At 42.4% G+C, this 22,501-nt stretch overlaps 1 protein-coding gene across 1 annotated transcript in view; it reads right to left on the bottom strand.

Moving 5' to 3' along the window:
- Nucleotides 1-18,855, bottom strand: part of KIAA1217 (KIAA1217 ortholog) — a 306,068-nt gene extending 287,213 nt beyond the window's left edge. The window contains 2 exon segments of the mRNA XM_070432834.1: nucleotides 9,536-9,819; nucleotides 18,536-18,855. Coding sequence (XP_070288935.1) covers nucleotides 9,536-9,819; nucleotides 18,536-18,605 — 354 coding nt within the window. The 5' untranslated portion in view covers nucleotides 18,606-18,855.
- Nucleotides 18,856-22,501: the final 3,646 nt, after the last annotated feature.

The following is a 22,501-nucleotide window of genomic DNA, read 5'->3' as shown; positions in this document are numbered from 1 at the left end:
TAAAGAGCAATAGTGCCACAATTTTAGCTGATGCCAATAATATGTTTCTCTACCTTTTCACGACTATAAATAGTAGCTGACAAAAACAGTACTAAAGGAATGCTAATTGCTTATCTAACATTCTCCATGTTCATGGCAGTCCACGCAGGGTATTTCTTCCCTCTTTCTATTGTTATTTATTCCGTATACATTGTGTTATATTTCTTAATTACCAATAAGTTTCCTTTTCCCTTCAGGTTTAGGTATATATATATATTCCAGAGTTAAGACCAATGTGGTAGGCAAAAATCTGATTAATTTGGAATTTTTCATACATGTTGGAGGAACTATGTCTATTCCCCGAGATATAAACTGATACTGAGATCTACAGCATGAGGAATAATTCAATGTGATAGAAGTTCTGTTATGATACAATTAAATTCATCAAAAAGGAGTCATAAAGAGGCCATTACATAAAGATATAAATATATGTTAATTTATATTATATAAATGTGATATATTATTGTACAGATAGGTGTAAAGTGCTATATACTAGTACAATGAAGGTGATGAAATCATTACTTATATTTGAGAGTATGGATATAAGTAAATGGGGTATTTCCTTCTTAAACTAGACTCCACAGCTAAAATATGAATAAAGCAAACATCCCAGCAGATGCCAGAACCAAGAGCTACAATGAAGGAAAGTGGCATATGCCACTTCTTGGCTAACAGATTTAAGAGCTTGTGTAGAACCCACTATCTCTCTCTTTCTCTGGCATGTGACTTGTAATCCATGTGTTAAGATGGCATTGTTATAAAATGGAAGTAGCCTGAATCAATAAGTCATTGCAAGGACAGCTTCTCTAAAATGTTTTTGTATTATAACACACACACACACACACACACACACACACACAGGAAATTACCACAATCCACATGGTTTATTATGCAGCATTATCAAGACTATCCTGATTGATATATCAGTGTTAAGATATATGTCTCCTATTGGCTCCTTTTTTATTATAACTCACATTTGAATGGATAGCTACTGAAAACTAGATTGCAAAAGGAAAGAGCCAAGCAAGGCATCTCTGGTTTGTGATATCAATGCCTTTGCCACAAAAATGTTACTTGCTTTGTCCTAAACAAATGTCACCCTCACTCTTCAGTTTGTAGCATTCAATGTTTTGAGGCTCACAACAAAGCTCTTAATCACAGCATTCTGTGATTGCACGAGTTGTGATCTGGTAATACTTCTCCTTTCATTAACCTTGCTCTGCATCAATAAAGCTCCATCTATTGAAGATGAGGTCAAGATCATAATATTGTTGGTAGCACACTTTCCTCCTTTAACTCAGCTTTTCTTTCTATATTCTGTGTATATGGGGTCCTGATCACTTCCTTGTTTTATTCAAGAGGGGTATTTTTTCCTCTTTCAAATATTCCTAATTATTTTCAGTGCGTTTTGATGGAAGAGAAGCAAAAATGCCTGTATCCTACCAAATTGAAGTAGTGTTTGTTTCTTAAGACCTGGTCTTTTGATTCAAATGCAGTTAAAGACTTCTCTTGTTCTCTGTTTTTAACTGTGTCATTTTCCATGATTCTGACAAAATCAAGTATATACCTTCTGAAAAGGAGATGTCAGTCAAGGGAATGGATAATGTTGAGTCTGACCAAAGCCTCCTGTTCCAAATTCCATTGAACAACTCTTCACCAATGAATGCAGTTCTTGAGAGATTGTTAAAAAAAAAAGAGTAGCATAAACTAGAACTTGGATGTTTATGAATACACAGGCTGATAGATATTTTCCTGATTTTCATTTTCACAATCGGTAGTACAGTTACACTTGTGCATAGAAACCATAGACTACAGTAGACAGTGGTGAGTGGCGCTAAACTCACCAGGCACAGAAAAAACAGCTCCCATGCTATTTCCGCACAAACACAGAGAGGGGCCTGCTGGGCACTCGGCAGCACAGCCCGGCTGAGGAAAGGAGCCGGGCAAGAGGCCGCCTGGCGTGAGTGACGCCATTTCAGACGGTGTTAACGTTCGTGGCCTTACCTCCTTACTGTGGCGATAGTCATGTGAAAGGAAAATTCTCCTTCATATCTTTCTTACTCTTTGTATTGAATGAAAGAACACATCAGACTTTTAAATTAAAATGCATTACTCTTGACTCCTAAGACGTGACTACATTAGATATAAGAATACGTATTAACTACTTGTAACTGCAGAGTGGGTACTGTTATACCTAGTTAAATAGAAATTCTGTATGTAACTGAGAATAAAGGTGGACAAAAGGTTTCTGAATCTAGGAGTAAGAAGCTTGTTCATGTAGGTGAGAGGCCACCTGGACATCTGTTTCTTCATTAGTGAAGAAATAGAAGAAGCGCATTTCTGCCCTGGCCTATGGCTCAGTTGATTGACGCATCATCCGTACACCAAAAAGGCTGCAGATTTGATTCCTGGTCAGGGCACATACTTAAGTTGTGGGTTCGATCCCTGGCTGGGGCACGTATGGGAGGCAACTGGTCTATGGTTCTCTCTCACATCAGTGTCCCTCTCTCTCTAAAATCAATAAAAACATATCCACAGGAGATTAACATTAAATAAATAAATAAAAGAGCATTTCCAAAATGTGTATTACACAGTGCCCAGGACTGTGGGAAGACTGCTGAGCTACAGACCTTTCTGAGCTCAGAGCTATTTCAGAAAAGTAACTTTCAATGTAAAATATGTGTAGAAATCCATTTTCTATGGTCACCTCGGGCACTCTGCAACTAAATAAGATTTATCTTTTTAAAGAAATAACAATGACATGTCTTTGTTATTTGACCCACTGTGATCAAGTAATCTGATACCAAAACATTAGAAAAATTTAAGGTGAAGGGAGCAAACACCAAGGTCAGTAACAAGTGGAAAGACCAATTCTGACCTTGGTTCAAATGCTGGCTTCTTGACTTGAAGGAAGTTACTTGGCCTTTCTTGGCTTCTTAGCCTCAATCTCTTCTGATTGCCCAAAATGCAACCAATCTCAATTCCCCACCCCTCTCTATCTGTATCACTCAAATAGTATCTATCAACTTCTAATTGTATTAAAAATATTGGCTCATTCATTCATTCAACAAAAATTGATAATGCCTAGTTTAGGTTGCATGCTCCTTAAATGCTACATTTACAAAGGTGATTAAGACAAGGTTTTTGTGCTCTAAAAACATATTCTAGATGGAAGAAACATAAAGAAATGTACAATGAAGGCATGATTATTTGCCAGAGTACAGGTACCACATGATGCTGTGAACACCTCACAAGGTGGGACATTTGGGCTGGATCTTGAGAGATTAGCCTGGGTACAATGAATGTCTTATTTCTTTTACTGATTTGAAGGCAGGGGTCATGTCTCATTGTTTGTATCCCTCACAATGAGATTTATCATTGTAAGTGCATATGTATGTGTGTGTGTGTGCGTGTGTGTGTGTGTGTGTGTGTGTGTGTATACTAGGTGTACCAGTTAATAATGCGGATTTCTTTCAATAGATGGAGTTACACATATGTTGATATATATGTGATTTGATATGTATGCTATTTTGTTGTACTGACAGCAAGCTTCAAAACTTCATATGTCAAATTTGCTGAAGGTGTTAACATCATAGATATTTTTTCGCTTAAAAATGTCGAATTTTGTGCCCAAAAAAGAGCATTTGCAAGAAGTTTTAATTCATTACTTTCTTTTGAAGAAAAGTGCTGGGGAATACTTTGGGAAGCTTATGGTGAACATGCTCCATCTCAAGATACTTGTGAACACTGGTTTGAATGCTTTAAAAGTGATGATTTCGATGTGAAAGACAAAGAACGTCCAGGTCAACCGAAAAAGTTTGAAGACCAACAATTACAAGCATTACTGGATGAAGATACGTGTCAAACTCAAAAACAACTTGCAGAAAGATTAAACGTTGCTCAGCAAACACTTTCTGATCATTTATAAGCAATGGGAAAGATTTTAAAGGAAGGAAAATGGGTGCCACATCAACTGAACGAAAGACAAATGGAAAACTGAAAAGTCATCCGTAAAATGTTGCTTCAACAGCAAGAAAGAAAGTCTTTTTTGCGTCGAATTGTGACTGGCAAAGAAAAGTGGATTTATTTTGAGAATCCAAATGCACAAAATCATGGGTTGATCCAGGTCAACCATCAACATCGACTGCAGGGCCAAATCGCTTTGGAAAGAAGACAATGCTCTGCGTTTGGTGGGATCAGGAAGGTGTGGTATATTATGAGCTTCTAAAACTGGGTGAAACCGTTAATACTGATCGCTACTGACAACAAATAATCAATTTGAACCACGCTTTGATTGTGAAATGATCAGAATGTGCCAGAAGACACGGCAAAGTAATTTTGCATCACACACTTAAAAACCAGTTAAAAGATCTTGCCTGGGGCCGAAACCGGTTTGGCTCAGTGGATAGAGCGTCGGCCTGCGGACTGAAAGGTTCCAGGTTCAATTCCGGTCAAGGGCATGTACCTGGGTTGCAGGCACATCCCCAGTGGGAGATGTGCAGGAGGCAGCTGATCGATGTCTCTCTCATCGATGTTTCTAACTCTCTATCTCTCTCCCTTCCTCTCTGTAAAAATCAATAAAATATATTTAAAAAAAAAAAAAAAAAAAAAAGATCTTGCCTGGGAAGTATTAACCCACCCACCATATTCACCAGACCTTGCTCCTTCAGATTCCCACTTGTTCTGATCATGGCACACGCATTTTCTGAGCAGCACTTCAAAATGTACAAAGAAGTGGAAAATTGGGTCTCTGAATGGTTTGCCTCAAAACAAGAAAAGTTCTATTGGGACGGTATCCACAAATTACCTGAAAGATGGGGGAAATGTGTAGCTAGCAATGGACATTACTTTAAATAAAGCACTTTTGATGTTTCTCTTGAAATTATCATGTTTTCTTTGATTACAAAATCTGCTTTATTAACTGGTACACCTGGTATATAGATATTTATACACACACACACACACACACACATAATGAATAAGTGAAAGAAATCCAAATTTTAAGTTTTCATGAAGGAAAAATACAAGTAAGTTTCAGAAATATAATACAATTTTGTTCTGTCAATAGGAAAAGTAAACTTCTTCGGATTACTTAAATATGTGTTAATAAAAAAATAAAATGAATTTAAATACTAATTTAAAAATAGAGCCTCTGAGACTCTTCTTTAGGACATCATAAACCAGAAGAGTGTAATGCTAAGAGCTGTCATTGTAGCAGTAAAAGGATCCATCATTTTCTTCCTCAATACTCTATGATATAGTTATTATTGTCTTGTGACATATAAGGGCACTGAGACAGAGAAGGTTAAGTCATTAGCTCCAAATCACACAATTAGCACATGGATGGAGGCTGGATACCAACTCAGCCCTGCCTGACTCCAGAGCCAAGCCTTAGCTGCCAGGTGATAGAGCATCACAGTCTGATTGCCCTGCACAGAAGCTTGGGGGAGTCAGAGATAATGACAGCTGCTATTATGCAGATAAGCACTATGCTGCAATAATAGTCATCTGCATTTTTTAAGATAGTGGAAAGAAACCTAGTTTGCTTTACAATAATTTAGACCTTAGAAAATTCTTGGTTGACTAAATTTCAAAGACTTGAATATAAGTTTTCAACCATGAATCTTCCAGTGCTTAAATTCAATTTTCAAAATATAAAGTTTGCTCTAATTCTCTTTTTATATAATACCAAGTAATTAGAATCTAGATTCCCTTAGTATCAAAATATTTTGTGTAATGACTAGAATCTAGAGTCCCTTAGTATCAAAATATTTTGTGTAATGGGTGAAAAGTTGAAGGGGTTAAGAAAAAAATCATAGGCACAGACAACAGTATGGTTATTTCCAGAGGGAAAGGGGGATGCTACTGTCATAATTAGCTAGTTATTAATACTAATAATAGGAAAAGATCAAAGGGGAGGCCAAACATTACAAGCATGGTCATCTGGGCAACTTCACCAGGAAGCTGCAATTTCACACTCCCTAAGGAACCACTGGTCCATTCACTGCACATCACTGGGGGAAGGGGTCCAACAAAGGGGAAGATGGGCACATGCACGGTGAAGGCAGGTGATGTAGGGAAGGTGCTTGTTTGTCAGTCTAACCTGGAAAAAGATAATTGGCTAGAGAGGTGGAGCCACTGCTAGCACGAAAAATCCTGAAGGATGAATTGGTTAAGCTCCCAGTTACAACCCTGAGACAAAAGGTTCTCTCTCTCTCTTGTGCTTCTGCTCTTTTACACTCTCTTGCTTGTGACCTACACTTGCCCATGTGCTAGCCAGCCATGTGGCCTTAAGCGGCCCATGCCCATGCGGACCCCAAGAGCAATGGACTGCAGCTGGGAACACAAATTAAGCCAGCCAGATGCTGGACTAGACTGTGCTTTAATAGAGAGAGGCAACTCCGGGCAATGGATTTAATCCTAGCACTGCTAAAGACAAGACTGGGCTTTTTCCATGGCAGCATGGAGGGAAATGGGGCCTTGGAAACCCAGGGGTTTAATTCCACAGAAATCAATATCACTCATCCTCCTGTGCAAACCTCAGAAAATTCCTCTCCTTGCTGATATTGCAAGAATTCCACTTCCACCTGCAACAGGTGGGGACACAGAGGGCACGCCATCAATAACAGGGAGGTAGAAGGGAATAAAAGGGGGACAAATGGTGATGGAAGGAGACTTGACTTTGGGTAGTTAACATACAATACAATATACAGATGATGCACTATAGAATTGTACACTTGAAATCTATATAATTTTGTTAACTAATGTCACCCTGATAAATTCAATAAAATTTAAAAAAAATATTTCATGTAAGGTGCTAGATACAGCATTTTCAGCATCTTATTCAACAGCACTCTCCTCACTAAGGCCACTTCTCTGGGAGGATTTTTCGTGCTAGCAGTGGCTCCACCCCTCTAGCCAATTATCTTTTACCCAGGTTAGACTGACAAACAAGCACCTTCCTGGTGAAGTTTTAATAATTTAAACTGATGATAAAATACCAGAAGAGAACATGGTATTGAGAATCTGGAGAAGAGCATCAGACGTGTGCTATTTGAATTCCTCCTCATTGCAGCTAATGTATCTTCCTGCAAAGGAAGCCTGGAATAATCCATTGTCAGAAGGTCAGGGAGAAACAAAGGGTGTCATAGAGCAGAGGAAAGGACAGAGGAAGGAAGAGAGGCAGGAGAAAAAGAATGGAAAAGGCATTAGAGAAAGTGCTGTTCATAGGAATATCATACACCCTTGCCTGAGCTTATAACTGATGTTTACAAAGCTTATTAAGGTTCATTTGCAACAAAGCAGTGGAATAAAAAATGTATATACAGAACAAAGCATCAAAATCTTTCTCCTTTTGGGTGGTCAGCTTGGAATACACAAAAATTTATCCTGAATTACCAGCAAAGGCACAGCTGCCAGGCCATGGCTGGACTGCACCCAGGGCAGAGATATATGTGACAAGAGATCAGAGCTTGAGGCCACTAACTTACATCATTATTCCCTGTCATCTGACACCATGTGCCCTTTACATCCTTCTAGTTATATTTAGGCTCCCCGTGTAATTGTTTTAACCTAAAAGCACCATCATCATAGTAGTAGCTATAATCATGACATCACAAATAATAACAGCAATGATAATAACTCGAATATTTTTGACATGAAAAACATACCATTTTTGACAGACTAATTTCTATATTTCAGAAAGAAATATATTTTAACATTAAAAAATACTTTCCCTCTTCACTCAATACATAATCAATTTTCTAGCTTCCTTTACCCTGACCCTTATCCCCATGGTCACATGTGCATGTGCATGCATGTACACAAACACACACACACACACACACACACACACACACACACTCATGACCCTTACATCCCAGATATAGACCATACTACCTTGTTTCTATAATCAGTGATCTTCCACTTATAGAACAGTGGAATAAACAAGGATTCTGAGCTCAAACTTATCTGGATTCAAATCCCAGCTTTTTTTCTGAGCAAATTGTGCAATTGTAACTACCTTGAGTGAGTTTCCTCAGTTGGAACTGCTTTATATAAAATATGGTGTCTCACCAAAAATGTGACATAGGGAGAGGTACTGATTCTAGTACTTAAATGGATCGTGACTCTACTTTTAATAGAAAACAAGGGTATTTGTTATATATCAATTATATCTCAATAAAACTGGGAAAAGTAAAAAATAAGTAAGTACAATTTAAAAATAGAAAATAGGGGTATTTTCTATATACAGGCACACCTCATTTTATTGTGCTTCACTTGATTGCCCTTGACAGATGTGCTGTTTACAAATGGAAGACAAGACTCTATACCAGCAAAAAAATTATGACTAGATTTATCGCAGTGGTCTGGAACCCAACCCACAATAGCTCCGCAGTATGCTTGTATGCTTGAAATGAAAAGATAGCCTTCCTTTCCTTAATTACCAAACAAGTAATCTGCACATCTCAACATCAAGCAGGGCTCCCATTTCTTTTCTCCTCTCTAGGTCAACTGCCTTTTGGCAATGTGAACAGAAAGCAAACACATAGTCCATAAAGCACGTCACGGTTTTAGGCACTCTGATAAAGATTTTATAGTTTAGAAGGTTGAATTTAAGGGGAAAAAATGAAATTGAGATAAAGCATACGTTTAAATAATTTAAACTGATGATAATCTCCACTTCCATGGATGCTCAAAAGTTGAGCTAGTTAGACATCACTTTTGTAACTAACTTATTTGCAAGATAAGCAGACTTAACACACTATGCTTGCCTCTCTACCTGGAGGGTGGAAATCAATAACAGCTTGCCCTCTTCCCTGACCACCCAAATCACTAAATGCTCTGAGTCCTTTGCTATGTTCCCCATCCTGAAAGGTCAATCTGATAACATGCCTGTGAGGTCGACAGAGAAGGCCTCCCACCTCCTGTCAGCTAGAAAGTAATTGCACACAGACAAGAAACAAAAACACCCCAAGCCACAGTTGGGTGATATCTGTCTGGCTGTCAAGATAACCTAAGAAAACAGGTAGCTGAAGACAGCAGAAAACCAAGCATGCAAAAGGAAAACATCTGTGATTAAAAAGAAAAAAAGTGAGCAGAAACAAAACCCTAATGTCAGATTCTTAAGGAAAAGGGGTTTATCTCAAGTTTATCCCTCCGTGCTCTGTTTTACCCTGAAGACGTATTTATATACTCATTCATTCACTGTGCCAAGCACTCAGTGCCAACAGGGTACACAGCAGTTGATCCTATGCTTTACTCAGTCAAGTAATACTTCCCTGCCTGCACTTCAGATGCATTTGTGGGTGACCATGGGGACCCTTTTGGGAGAACTGCCCACTCTCTGGATCTTTCTTCTTGAGATCTGGAGCAACTTAGTGGTGGGCACAGTCCACTCAATTATTTTTCCCCTTTTAAATCAAAGGTCACTTTGCTTTCCTTCATGTTCATTAAAGAATGAGCTTTGCAGAGTGAAATGGTAGCACATTCGTACCTGGTCTCTCAGCCTCTCCTGGTGGCCCATGATTGCTGTGGCATGATGGGGGTATTTCTGCTTGAGATGTTCCAGGAAAGCTTCTCTCTTCCTATCCATCTCAGATGTTTGCATTCCCAGTATTTCTTTGGAACTTCGGGGCCCACCTAGGGTGTGTCTCCGCGGGATGTTTCGGGAAGCCTTGGACACTGAAACTCGACTGTTCCCATTAGAAAGGCGTTCCTTGGTTCTTCGGCATTCTGCATCTTCTAATGACGTTACATGCAGATTGCTTTTTCCTTGTTCTGGAAGACAAAAAAAAAAATAGTTTAATTAATGATCTCACACTAGAAATCTCATTTACAGAATACCGAGAGGGATTGTGGCAGCTGTGAATGTATGAATATAACCTAGCAGATTTCGTGTGTGTGTGTTTATCAAGAAGAAAAAAAGTCAACAATCATGAAATATGAAAAATCACACTTTAGAAATAAAGATGTTGCAGCAAAAAACTGCTATTTCTGACTCTTTCCCTGCAGTTATTCAAAATGAGACACTTGTTCAAATGAGTTTGCAGGCAATTGAGTTAGCTCTTACCTTCACCTGTAATTGGAGAAGAGTACTCCGGTGAAATAGATTATTTCTTTATTTTTAAAAAATACATTTTTATTGATTTCAGAGAGGGAGAGAGAGAGATAGAAACATCAATGATGAGACAGAATCATTGATCAGCTGCCTCCTGCACATAATCGGTCAACACTCAACCACTAAGCCATGCCTGCCAGGCTAATTCTTTATTTTTAATTCCATCATCCTGGTAACAGGATCTTTAGATTTTTATATCTGAAGGTGGTTTCTGAAGCATTTGTTTCATCTCCAAGATCAAAAATAGCTATTATAATAACTGACAGGCCAACCACTTACAAGTTCGATTCCCCTCATTAACATAAACCAAGTAAGCGTAATAACTGAGGGGGCGTAAAGGCTTAGACACATTTCACTTGAAGTGGACTTTATCTGAAACACACACTGAAGGGAAGAGACACCCGGTGCATTCTTGAGCAGCCGTGGGCAAACTACAGCCCGAGGGCCGTTTGAAATGAATAAAACTAAAAAGAAAAAAGACCGTACCCTTTTATGTAATGATGTTTACTTTGAATTTATATTAGTTCACACAAACACTCCATCCATGCTTTTGTTCCGGCCCTCCGGTCCAGTTTAAGAACCCATTGTGGCCCTCGAGTCAAAAAGTTTGCCCACCCCTGTTCTAGAGGCTTCTGACCTGGTAGGGTCAGAACGGAAGCAGGCAATGACAAAGCTCTGAGTGCAGGACATGAGTAGGGCCTCTCCATTCCTTCTCAATGGTTGGCAAATGGGTGCCAGGTTGGAATATTCCACTTAACTGAGAAAAGGGAGTTACTTCTTTAAAAGCCAGAATAGGAAGGGAAAGTAGTGCACATTCAGAAGCACTTCAGGAACTCGCCAGGTTCTGTCACAGGGAGCAGCTCTTAAACAATATCACAGATGCGGCAGGAAAAACGTCCGTGGCCACCGAGTCCCCTGGAGAAAGCACTGGGCTGGGTCTCAGTGCTTAAAACCTAGGCTTCCAATAAGTAATGTGACCTCTCAGACTCACTCTCTTCATTAACAAAAGGAGGATGTGGGACTAGCATCAGATATGCAAAGAGCCTTCTAGATCTAAAGCCTTTAAAGGGACCCTAAAGTATTTTTTAAAAAATAAGTTTCCAATGCGAGCTTATTTGCCAATTACTTATCTTTGAAAGGAATGTGTAGAAAGACCCAATATTTGAGAGTTTTAGATTTGAGTCTCAGATAAACAGAGAACCAAACCTTCATGCCAGAAAGGTAGAGCATCAGGTGTCCAGACTTAGGTGTAAGTTAGTGCCTCTGAAGGCAATGCCACCAAAGGTTTTCTCCGTCATTGCCTAGAAACATCTGTGTGTGGGACTCTAGGCATGACCCCCTTTGGTTAGGCATAGAGAATATTTTAACTCAGGCTGGTTTTCCTGTTCCGGTCTTCCGTCCCTCAATGCATGTTCTGGGAATAATTCTTCTTGTTTACCCTTCACTTCTCATTACATTGCTAATTACAGCATCTCCATCAGACATTGATGAGAAAAGGGAGGGGGACAAAACAGCCAGATTCCTTAATTCTTCTACTTTTCATTAGTCTCAGCAGTACATTTAGAAGGCAAAGAAGATGGAACTATTGGTTTAAAAGATAGTGGGAGATAAACTGTAACTTCATTGATTTTGCTTACTTTCTCATTGGGTGGACTCACAAGATGGCTACCTTTTTTGTGGCCTCTTCTTTGATAATACAGAAGTAACAGAAACCATGGAATAAAGCTAGATGGAGAAAATGCCATATCTCAGGCTGGTAAAGATGTGTGCAATCTGAAGAGATTTAGCTTTATCCTTTGAGTGTGCATGTGAATATGAGTTTTGTATTAGCCAAAAGTTGTGTGTTTGATCTAACAATGTTAACTTTTAAATGGAGTATTAAGATCACTTTTAACTTCATTAAAATAATATATTTTGGGGGAAAAAAGTATCCAGGACAGTGAGGCTAATTAGCAGGACAATCTCTCGAAAGGGGATTTCTTTACACGGGCATAACACACAAACATCCACACACACCCACTTGGGTATACACTCCTGCGCCTCAAATACCAACAGGTGCAGAAAGTCCCCTCTGCAGAGCTTTGTCGCAGACTCACACGAACTATTGTTTCATCCAAGACTCCGAGGAAGAGGTCAAGACAGCCAGAACAGTAGCCCCTTGGAGCCGGAAGGGAGTTTTCCACTTTCTCCTTTGAAATAAATTGGGAATGGCACGAGGAGGGGCAGTGTGGAGCCAGCATCAACCTTCTGTCAGCATTCACCTCACAGCAGCCCCCACTTACTGGCCCTCTACACCCCCTCTCTTTTCAAACACTTAGCACTGGGAGGGTCACATCAACCTTCCTTCACTTTTCCATTTTTTCTCTGTCTCATGGATTCCTCTAAATGTCTCCAGTTGCTTAACAAGGTTTAATCCGCTTTGGAGAAAAGCAGCAAATAGCACCAGTGGTTGATGCACCAATGGCTAAAGGCACAGTCGGCATCTAATCGCCCTTGAAGCCCGCTCCTTCCTCCAATCCCACCTTCCTGCCTTGTGCTTCGATCCAGCTGTCAGCCCCATCGGCCCCCATCCCACCACCAGGACCTACTCCGCTGCCACCAGCACCCACAGCAACCCCACACCACTTTGCCCACACCGCTTTCCTCATTAAGCTCCAGCGCTCAGGAGCTGCCAAGCCCATGCCTGAGGGAGAGTGACCACTTTCCATTCCAGTCATTTAGAGAGAATGTGGTCTTTCAACTGAGGGGGAAAACTAAACAGGGATAGACACAAACAAGAGAGGGAGCAGGCAGAGGACGTTCTGTCACAACTCCACAGCCATGGAACCAGAGATCCGAGTCCTGCCAATTCCTCATTATCCGCATGAATAGATGATCCAAGCCATCCAAACAGAAACAGAGTTTTATTTCTTGTCCAGAAGGCTTTGGTGCTAACATTTAAATTCGGGTGTGTCTAGTTGTTTGCTATTATGGGAATCCACCTCAGACAAATAAGGAGGCTGCCGTATGAAGACCAGGCTTCCAGTTTCCCCTTCCGGTCCCTCCCAGCCTCTGCACAGCCTGGAGCAACTCCTCCCAGTGGCTCACTTCTAGCAGGAGCTGGGGGCAGAGAACAGCCCCTCCAGGAGCAGAAGGAGGGACAAGGCAGGAGTGTTAGAGAGACACGCTTCTGAATTCCAAAGGGCTTTCTGGCTGGGATGGACACGTTCTGGAAAGTGCAAGTAGAAGTGAGGAACGGGGTCAGTCCTGAGTAGGCCGGGAAGATGGGTCATCCACATAACAAGCTGCCCAGCAGGCAGGCGACCTCAGGAGCTGCCCAGGCTGGCTTCCTGGCCACAGCTCAAGTTGCTTTGGCTGGATAAGCTGACCTGCAACAAGTAACCCAGGCCTTGTACATCACTGAGGCATGACATGCCCGGTATCTTTCTGAGAACCAGCAACAGGATTGACAGGCTCCCAGGCCAAGATGAGGTGGGTCACAGTCTCTTAGGGAAGAAGTCACTTTTTTTTTTTTTAGAAGTCACTTCTTTATGGTCACTTCTTTATGGTGACTCCTGGCTAGCTGCCTCTAAGATGTAGCTTTTTAAATTGTAAGAGAGGCTCTCGTCATAGGAACATCATGGGGAGCTTCTGCTTTGCCTGGCTGTACAACCTACCTAGGCCTGTCAGACAAAAGAGGGGAGGGAGAACGTCCATCCCTCGGGCCATATAAGGCCCACAAAATCATGTGGTCTGGCCCTGCCAAGGCATTAGGAGTGAGTTAATTAAATGTTTCACCAAATATAGCAGGCTTATTTTTAAGTTGATAATTTTGTATGGCCCACAAATGATGTGATAAATATCCAAATGGCCTTGGCAGAAAAAAGGTTCCCCACTCCTGCTATGTATTCAAACCATAACGTCTTCACATTGCTCACACAGGAAGACTGTGTGTTCCGGTCCCCTCACCTAGCTGGGGCCCTGTACTAATTCCAGCCAATGCAGAAGTGTGAGCCATCTTTAGTCCCGGCCCCTGGACCTCCTGAATTATCTTTGATGTTTGTTCTCTCTCCTCTCTGGCCAGTTGACTGTGAAAGTTCCAGGGAGAGCCTCCTAGGCCTTGGGGAATGGTGTCGTGACTCTACAGAAGGTGCCTGGGTCCCAGAGTCAGCCTGGAGGTGGACCGTCCAGGAGATCCACATTCTACTGTGTTTGAGAAATAAACCCTGATTATGCTAAATCACAAGGACTGTTAGAGCAATCAGCCTATCTGACTAATATATAGCCTGTGTGCTGCTGGGGGCCCACACGCTTCACCAGTTTTCCAGCTCCCTTATTCATATCATAAAGATCACCATATGCAAATTAGCAGAGAAGGTACACCTAAAACTGGGCCGTTACATTCCTCTAAAAAAACTTTAAAAATTAAGTGAGGAAGGTTTTAGGCAAAATCCTATAGATTTTAGGCAAAATAGGTACAGCCCCTTCCTCACCCAGAAAAGCATTTTTTCTCAACTGTTGGTTAGTTGATTAGTGAATTCATTCATTCACAAAAATATTTACTGAGTGCCTGCCCTGTACACTGAAAGGAGTTAAGACACATAGTAAAGTGGTGATCAAGAGAGACTTAATTCCCTTCCCTTATGGTGGAGTCAACATTATAATTAGGGAGGCAGATAAACAAATAATATGTAATAGAAATGACATATCATGATAAGTGGTCTGAAGAATAAAACAGGATAAGGAAGAGAGACTGATGGGGAAATTTTAGAGCTGACTTCTGAGCGAAGACCGGAATGTCTGGGACTCCCCAGGCTTGCACTCTGTGGGTCTGCCAATTCTATTTCTTTTTTCCAGCTTCACTGAGATGTAATTGATCTAATATTGTCTGAGTTGAAGATGTACAATATATTGCTTTGCTGCACTTACACACTGTAAAGTGATTGCCACCATAATGAATACTAAGTATCTCCAAACGCTGGCAATCGGGAGGTGGGGGAGGCAAGCAGGTAGCTGGCAGCACTTCACCAGCATAGAGATTTCAAGGTCTCAGGGGCCAGACAAAAGCAGACCCTCAAGGGTGCTGTGGGCAGATATATGCATCCCAAGGAACCCCCAAGGGCCACTCTGAAGAGCCCATAGCCTCCAAAGGGAACATGATATAGTTAGACTCAAATTCAACCAGTAATCATTGAGGGCCTGCTCTGCACAATGCACTTGGCAGTGCACTTCCACCCTATTACTTACCTAGTCACCTGCCTATTCAGCCATGGAAATGTCATTGATTAGAGCTATTCCTGAGGCAACCATATGCCCCAGTTTGCCAAAAGAGATCTGGGTTACAACTGTTGTCTCAGAGAAATTATTTATAGTGTTCCCTCTCACTCTCAAAAGTGTCTCCGTTTGGACAATAAGTTACATGATCACCCAAGGGGTCCTTATCTATAGTAGATGGATAAACATCTTTGTTCAACAAGTATTTCTCCAGTGCCTTCTGCATGTCCGATGCTGTTGGATTCTGGGAATGTAAGGATGAAGACAGGGTCGGTGCCCTGGAATACCACATTGTAATTGGTTGAAACACATACAGTACATAAACAATACAATGGAGAGTGCAGTGACCGGGATGGACATACGGTGTGATGGGTGATGTGGGCATCAGTGGCCTGGCCTCCCTTTTGTGGTCCTTGTGCTGACCAAAAAACTGGAAATAAAGCCACACTCCTTCACAGCATCATTCTTACCCATAACTCGATGGGATCTTAAAAATCTAACCTGGATTCTTATTCACCTTTCACCACCTCTCCAGCCACCCTTCCCGGATGCCTGACCTCTAACTGCTGGAGTGTTCCAGGGCACATCTCCCGACCTTTCCTTTCCTTCTGCACACAGACCCCATCCTAGCACAATTCTCAGTCCCCAGTTCTCTCTCAATTCCGGTCATGAGTACCCAAATCTTAATCAACATCCCTACCTGGATGCCTGTTATGCTTCTCAAATCCTAACAGACCCAAGCCACAAACACCTTCTCATCTATTCCCCTCACACGCTTTCTACTTTAAGGAAATGGCAACTCCATTTCTTCAGCTGTGCAGACAAACATTTTTGAAGTTATCTTTGACTCCTCTGGTTCTCTGATGTCCCACATCCAATCCCTCAGCAAATTCTTTTGGCCTTACCTTCAATGGACATCGAGACCATTTCCTGTCACCACTTGATGCTCTACTACCTGCTGGTCTAAGCTAGCGCCGTTTCTTGCCTGTTTTACTGCAGAAGCCTTCAGCACAGCACCCAGTACTACCCTTTGTAAGACAAGTCAGAGCCACCAGCAGCTCCCCACCGCCCTTGAAGTAACAGCCCAAGTCCTTCCCACACTGCCACAGTCCCTGCATGACCTGGCCTGGGATTACCTCTTAACCCCTGTTCCTCCCAACTGTCTCTCCTGTTCTTGCTGTTCTTTGACCATGTCCTTGCTATTCCCTCCCTTACCTTTTTCAGATGTTTGTTCAAATATCACACCAATGAGGATCCCCTTAATAATTCTATCTGTAGTTTCACCTCCCCCCACCCCCACCCCAGCACTCCCTATTCCCTGCCTTATTCTCCCCCACAGACTTAATAGGGCTGCTAGATAAAATACAGAATGGCTGGTTAAATTTGAATTTCAGATAAATAAATAAATAATTCTTAACATAAGTATGCTCCAATCGTGTATGGACTATACTTATGCTAAAAAAAATTATTTGTGGTTTATCTGAAATTCAAATGTAAATGGGCATCCTGTATTTTTATTTGCAAAACCTAGCAATCCTGCCATCTAGCATGCTATATATTTTACTTATTTGCTCGTTATCTGTCTCTACCGCCCCCATCTGCCCAAACTTAGCCCTTAGAATATAAATTCAATGAAGGCAGGTACTTTTATTAGTCTGTTTGCTGCTAGATCCCCAGTAACTAAAAACAGTGACTACTACAGAACAGGTGCTCAGTATTCATTGAGCAGATGAATAAATGAATAAAGTGGTCACACTCTCTCTTTGTGACCAGCTCAAGTCTCTCAAGCATCTTTCAATTGCTGTGTTTGTTTGAAAGTTATTTCTTAAATTGGTCCCATTCTAATTGCCCAGCTAGATTCTGAGCCATTTATTGCAGCAAAGGCCCAGAGGCTGAATTCCTGCCTTAGGATTCGGTCCTATCAAATAAGGGTGGGGGAGGGGCGGGAGGCAGCCTTATCTCCTGCTGGACCCTACTGACCAGGCGCCTTCAAGGAGAATGCTCTGCTTTGGAAGTGCAAACCAAAGCCAGGAGTGATGAATACAAGACTTGGGGATTTTCCAGGGGTTTCTAAACTTAAAGTTTCCTGCATTTCACCAGCGGTAGGGGGATGAAGAGGTGGAGGGTTGGGGGGTGAGAGAGGGAGAAGGAGGGGAAGCTCTACCACTTGTAATTGCATTTACTTCTGTCTGGCTGACTTTTGCATTTTCAGTGCGGATGAGTCATTTGTTACTTCCCTTCAGTCTCAAAACACACACACACCTTTTCCCCTGTGCACAATCCCTACTCCCACACAGCCTTGCAGTCCCGAAAGCAAGACTTTGAGTTGCTAACTGGGCCCAGATGAGCCTGGGGTGGGTGGGTAGGGGTGGTTTATGAACAGCTGTCTGCATGGTGCTGCAGGATAGGTTCTGGCGGCAGGCTCTGGAGAGCAAATAAGACTTTTCTCTACCCAGCCCCTCTGTGAATTTTTTTTGGAACAACATAAGCTTCTGGAAATTCCCTACGGAAAAGACAAGTCTATTATAAAAACAATTAAAGAGAAACTGCCCAAAGAAAACTCACCAACATTGTCTAACAACTCTCAACTTTTGAATTAAAACACACAGAAGACTCAGAGTCCCACCTATCATACAGATGTACACGGCTCCCCGGCTGTTCTGATCTGTAAAATGAAACATCCCCAAACTCTGGGATTTAACTCGCAGACACTACAAAACTTGCATCCACCATGCATTTGCCTCGTGAAATCCCCCAACCAATGAATGGGAATGCTGCTGCCCCAGGGAGGGCTCCAGAGAAACAACTGCTTTCTCCCGCGCTGGAGCGGGGAGTAGGAAAAGCTGCTTTTAGCGACACATTTGTCATTGCCTAGAGATACAGCAGCCACTGCCTGCTGACTGTGCTCCAAGAAGGACATCATCACGCCACTTCCGAAAATCCTGCCGGAGATAAAGTAAAAAACACAAGAAATCACAGCTCTCCGCTCAGTTCTGAAAATGCACCGCCCCAGGAAATAACTCCTTTTCTTTGCCCTGAGCCCTGTCTCCACTTATAAAACGCAGCCAGAGGCTAGGGACGCGCGTAACCGTAACTCCATCTTTGAATGAGTCTGTGACTTACCCCGCGTGTGTCTGCTGTCTGCTGGGTAAGGAAGGCACGGCTCACATTTCTGGCTTTCATTTTCTTCCATTGTCCCTGCCTACAGCACCAACTCCCCTCTGCTCTTTAAACTTCCCAGCGCAGGTCTGAAAGCTCTCCAACAGCGCCTGGAAGGGGATCCGGGGGTGGGGGGGAGGAGACGGTGCGAAACCCCACCCCAAACTATTCTCCACTCCCGTGCGAAGTCTCTCGGGCTGGAGAAAAGTGCATTCCTGCGCCGGGCCTCCCCGCGTCTCCGAGCGGCGCCCCCCGCCCGCGCTCCCGCCCGCGGACAGTCCCGGAGCGACTGGGGCTGCGCTCCCAGCCGCCGCCGCCGCCCCCGCGCCGCGCGCTCCCGAGGCCCCAACAGGTGACGGGCCTCCCTCCCAGGGACACGGGCTGCCTGTTTCCACCTCGGCCAACCGCTGAGCCCTCGCAGCCCGGGGGTGGGAAACATTGCACCGGGATCACCGGCGCGAACCTTCTGGTCTCTTTAATCTCAGACACTGAGTCAGCTTCCCACATAGGCTGCTACACATATTTATAAACAGCCAACTGCTGAACGGACCAAATTTCAGTGAAATCCCTTAAACTTTTTTTTTAAAAGAAAGAGCGTATGCTGAATGTTGTTAAGGAAATATTTTCTGGCACTACTTGCAGCCTGATTAGCATACACAGGGGTGGTTTATTTTTGACACGGTCCATTTCAAGCACTTAAACTAGACTTTAAGAAGTCTGTACTCATTTGCCTACACTTTGACTCCGGACCTTTCCCCAACACACACACACACACACACACACACACACACACACACCGTGGATCACAGAGCTGAAAAGTACACTTAGTGAAATCAACCTTCTGACTCTCTCAAGTTAATTAGTTTAAGATATCTGAAAAGCAACTAAAATGCTTTACTTTGGATGGGCAGAGGTATGTCCGACTTACTTTGTCCTTTGAAACTACCTACAAATATTTATTTTGTTTTTTGCCCAGTCCTTGAAAAACTGGCAAATTTCCCAGAAAGTGAAAATAGGCACAATGTTCACAAAAAAAGATGGAAAAATAATCTAAGCAACATCAATATCTAAAAGTAGTACAACCACTACTAGGAAGAATGTGATATTGTAATGTGTAGTGGGACTCTTCAGTTGAGGGGGGAAAGGACAATGGTCAGCCTGCTGACCATACCTTGACCCAGGTCATAGGCCAATCAGGCAAGGCTTTAGATTAATTTAGATAAAGAATTGGTGCAGAACAATGGCTGGCCTATCCTCCAGATTCTGACCTTGGGTCCCTGTGGGTTTGGCCGTGTGGGGGACATATTTTGGCCATTTAGGGCAAACATATGCGGAAGCCCCTAGAGGACAAAGGATATAGACCAAAAGGAAAGTGGACTTGCCAGGGAGTGAGCGGAACTCACAATGGAAAGGGAGGAAGAAACTCTGAACAGGACTTGCCTTGAAATCTAAGATGTGGTGAATCTCCTATGAATGCATGCATGTAGGTGGGTGGACAGGGCAGGTAACTCGAGGTCTCCATGATTTTGCAACGGAATTAGTAGGTCATCTTGCTTTAAGGAGGATCTAATCTTACACAGTGTCTGTACTGGTGGCCCTCAGGCAAATGCCAGATGAAACTTGTTTTAACCTTACTATGTCCTCAGGTTCAGGAGGGATCTGCGTTCAGTCCCTCAGGTCCAGATTATTCTGATCCTTGTATAACTATTATTTGTCTTCAAATTATTAATGTCAGAAGGATGGGGGGTCTGATGAGAGAGAGAGAGTAAGGAAGGGGAGGGGAGAGGAGGGGAAGAGAGGGGGGAGGGCAGGGGAGGGGAGAGGAAGGGACAGGAGAGAAGAGGTTGCAACACCAGAGTGTCAGTCTAAACCAGATGTCCCTGGTCCTGGGGCTGGAACACCAACCCGATTTCCTTTGGTGTGTGAACAGCCTGCTCCTAGCAGCTCCTCCTTGTCACTTGACATAGCACAGAGACAAAATCCCCAGAGTGAAAGAGATAAGAGTGCACCTACTACAGACAGCACCCAGCCCTGCCCCAAGTGTGTGTGTGGGTTCCTAACTAGTTCGATCCAAGCAGGAAAAAAATCCATTTTTAGATGCAAATGATACTTTCTTGGGGCTACCTGGAAAGTGTGAGAACAGCCCTTCAGGGGCCCGATTAACCCCCAGATGGACATAATGGGGGCAGCTCTCCCACTAGTTCTGAACTCCGTTTAGTTTCCAGGCCGCCCCAGGCACCCCCTCAGCAGACCACGTGCTGGGACCCTCCTCTCCCCCGTGGACAAAGCAGACTGCCTCCTCTGTAGATATTCCTGAAAGCCAAACTCTATGTGGAATGCACAACAGAGAAAGGCATTCCCAGGGAATTGACATAAATCATCAAGGACCATGAAATCTGGACGTATATTACAGCACGACATGTTCTCTTGAATAGTTCAACTTCCTGACCATTCTATGGGGGAAAGCTTCTTTTGGACTGGTTATTAGCCCTTTGTTCTTCCTCCCTGAGCACAGGAATGGAAAACAATGTGAGAAGGCGCTGTATTAACGCTGTTGTTGCACTGACTCTACATTTCTCCCCAAAGCACACAGAACTTCCTATGAAGATTTTGCTGGATGTCAGTTTTTCTGAGAGGGGACTCTGGAAAACAGTAACTGAACTCTGCCATCGACATAAGCTCTGTAAGTCAGGTCTTCATGAAAAATATGATTCTTGTCATTGCTGTTGCTGTGGAGATGTTTTCTGGAATAAAACTATTTGAAGTACCCCATGCTTTTCGGTTTAATGTAATTTCTGGGCTTAAAAAAATGCCATTATAAACCAATCTGCCTACTGCTATCCTTTGAAATTTGCTGTGAAAGGCAGAAGGGAAGCGGGAAAAACTTGAAATTTGATTTTCCTCCAGTTATATAGAGAGCTACAATAATGATACCAGGGGCTAAATGTTCAATCCCATTTCTGTTAACCAAGGAAGGTGCAAGACTATTTCTTGGTTAATCGCTCCATGTTGGCAATCCATGACTCAAAATGAACTAACACACCAAAAAAGTGTCTTTTAAAAGGAAAGACAAGCCCGGCTAGTGTGGCTCAGTGGTTGAACATTGGCCCATGAACCAGGAGGTCACAGCCAGGGCACATGCCCAGATTTTGGGTTCCATCCAATGATGCTCTCTCATCATTGATGTTTCTATCTCTCCCTCTCCCTTCCTATCTCTGAATCAATAAAAAACATATTTTAAAAAATTAAAATAAAATAAAAGGAAAGGCAAGTGATGGGATGAAAGATGGTGATTTTGCAGTCAGAGCTAACCTATTATAGTACTGGCTCCTTGTTGGTTTTGATAACACAACTTAAAGGGGCATCTATCATAATGGACACTAATCATAATTACATATGACTTCTCAACAGCCCAATTAAATTACAGGACTGTGGCCCTGACCAATTTGGCTCAGTGGCTAGAGCGTCAGCCTGTGGACTGAAGAGTCCCAGGTTCGATTCCGGACAAGGGCATGTACCTTGGTTGCAGGCACATCCCCAGTAGGGGGTGTGCAGGAGGCAGCTGATCGATGTTTCTCTCATCGATGTTTCTAACTCTATCCCTCTCCCTTCCTCTCTGTAAAAAATCAATAAAATATATATTTTTTAAAAATTACAGGACTATAGAAAGCATGTCAACCTCCTTTATGTAAGTTTTTCAAGAGAGCAATCATTGCTAGTACCAAACATACATGGAATTACTCTGATATGTTTCAATTTTTCTTTTAATCCTAAGGATAAGATAGCTTCAAATGACAACATTAGGACATTAAAGAAATAACCAATGCTTGCTGAGGTCATAACTGTGATTTTCAAAGGCATTGATAACCGTGAAAGAAAAACAAAACAAAGTGAAAAACAAACAAAACCAAAGTGTTTCAACCAGAGACC

This window comes from Myotis yumanensis, unplaced genomic scaffold, assembly GCF_028538775.1.
Source record: "Myotis yumanensis isolate MYYU_CA2020_CCGP unplaced genomic scaffold, mMyoYum1.0.hap1 SCAF_1, whole genome shotgun sequence".
In the NCBI taxonomy this organism is placed as follows: domain Eukaryota; kingdom Metazoa; phylum Chordata; class Mammalia; order Chiroptera; family Vespertilionidae; genus Myotis; species Myotis yumanensis.
Note: the sequence above shows the minus strand (reverse complement) of the source record. Positions and strands in the feature narration are given on the sequence as shown.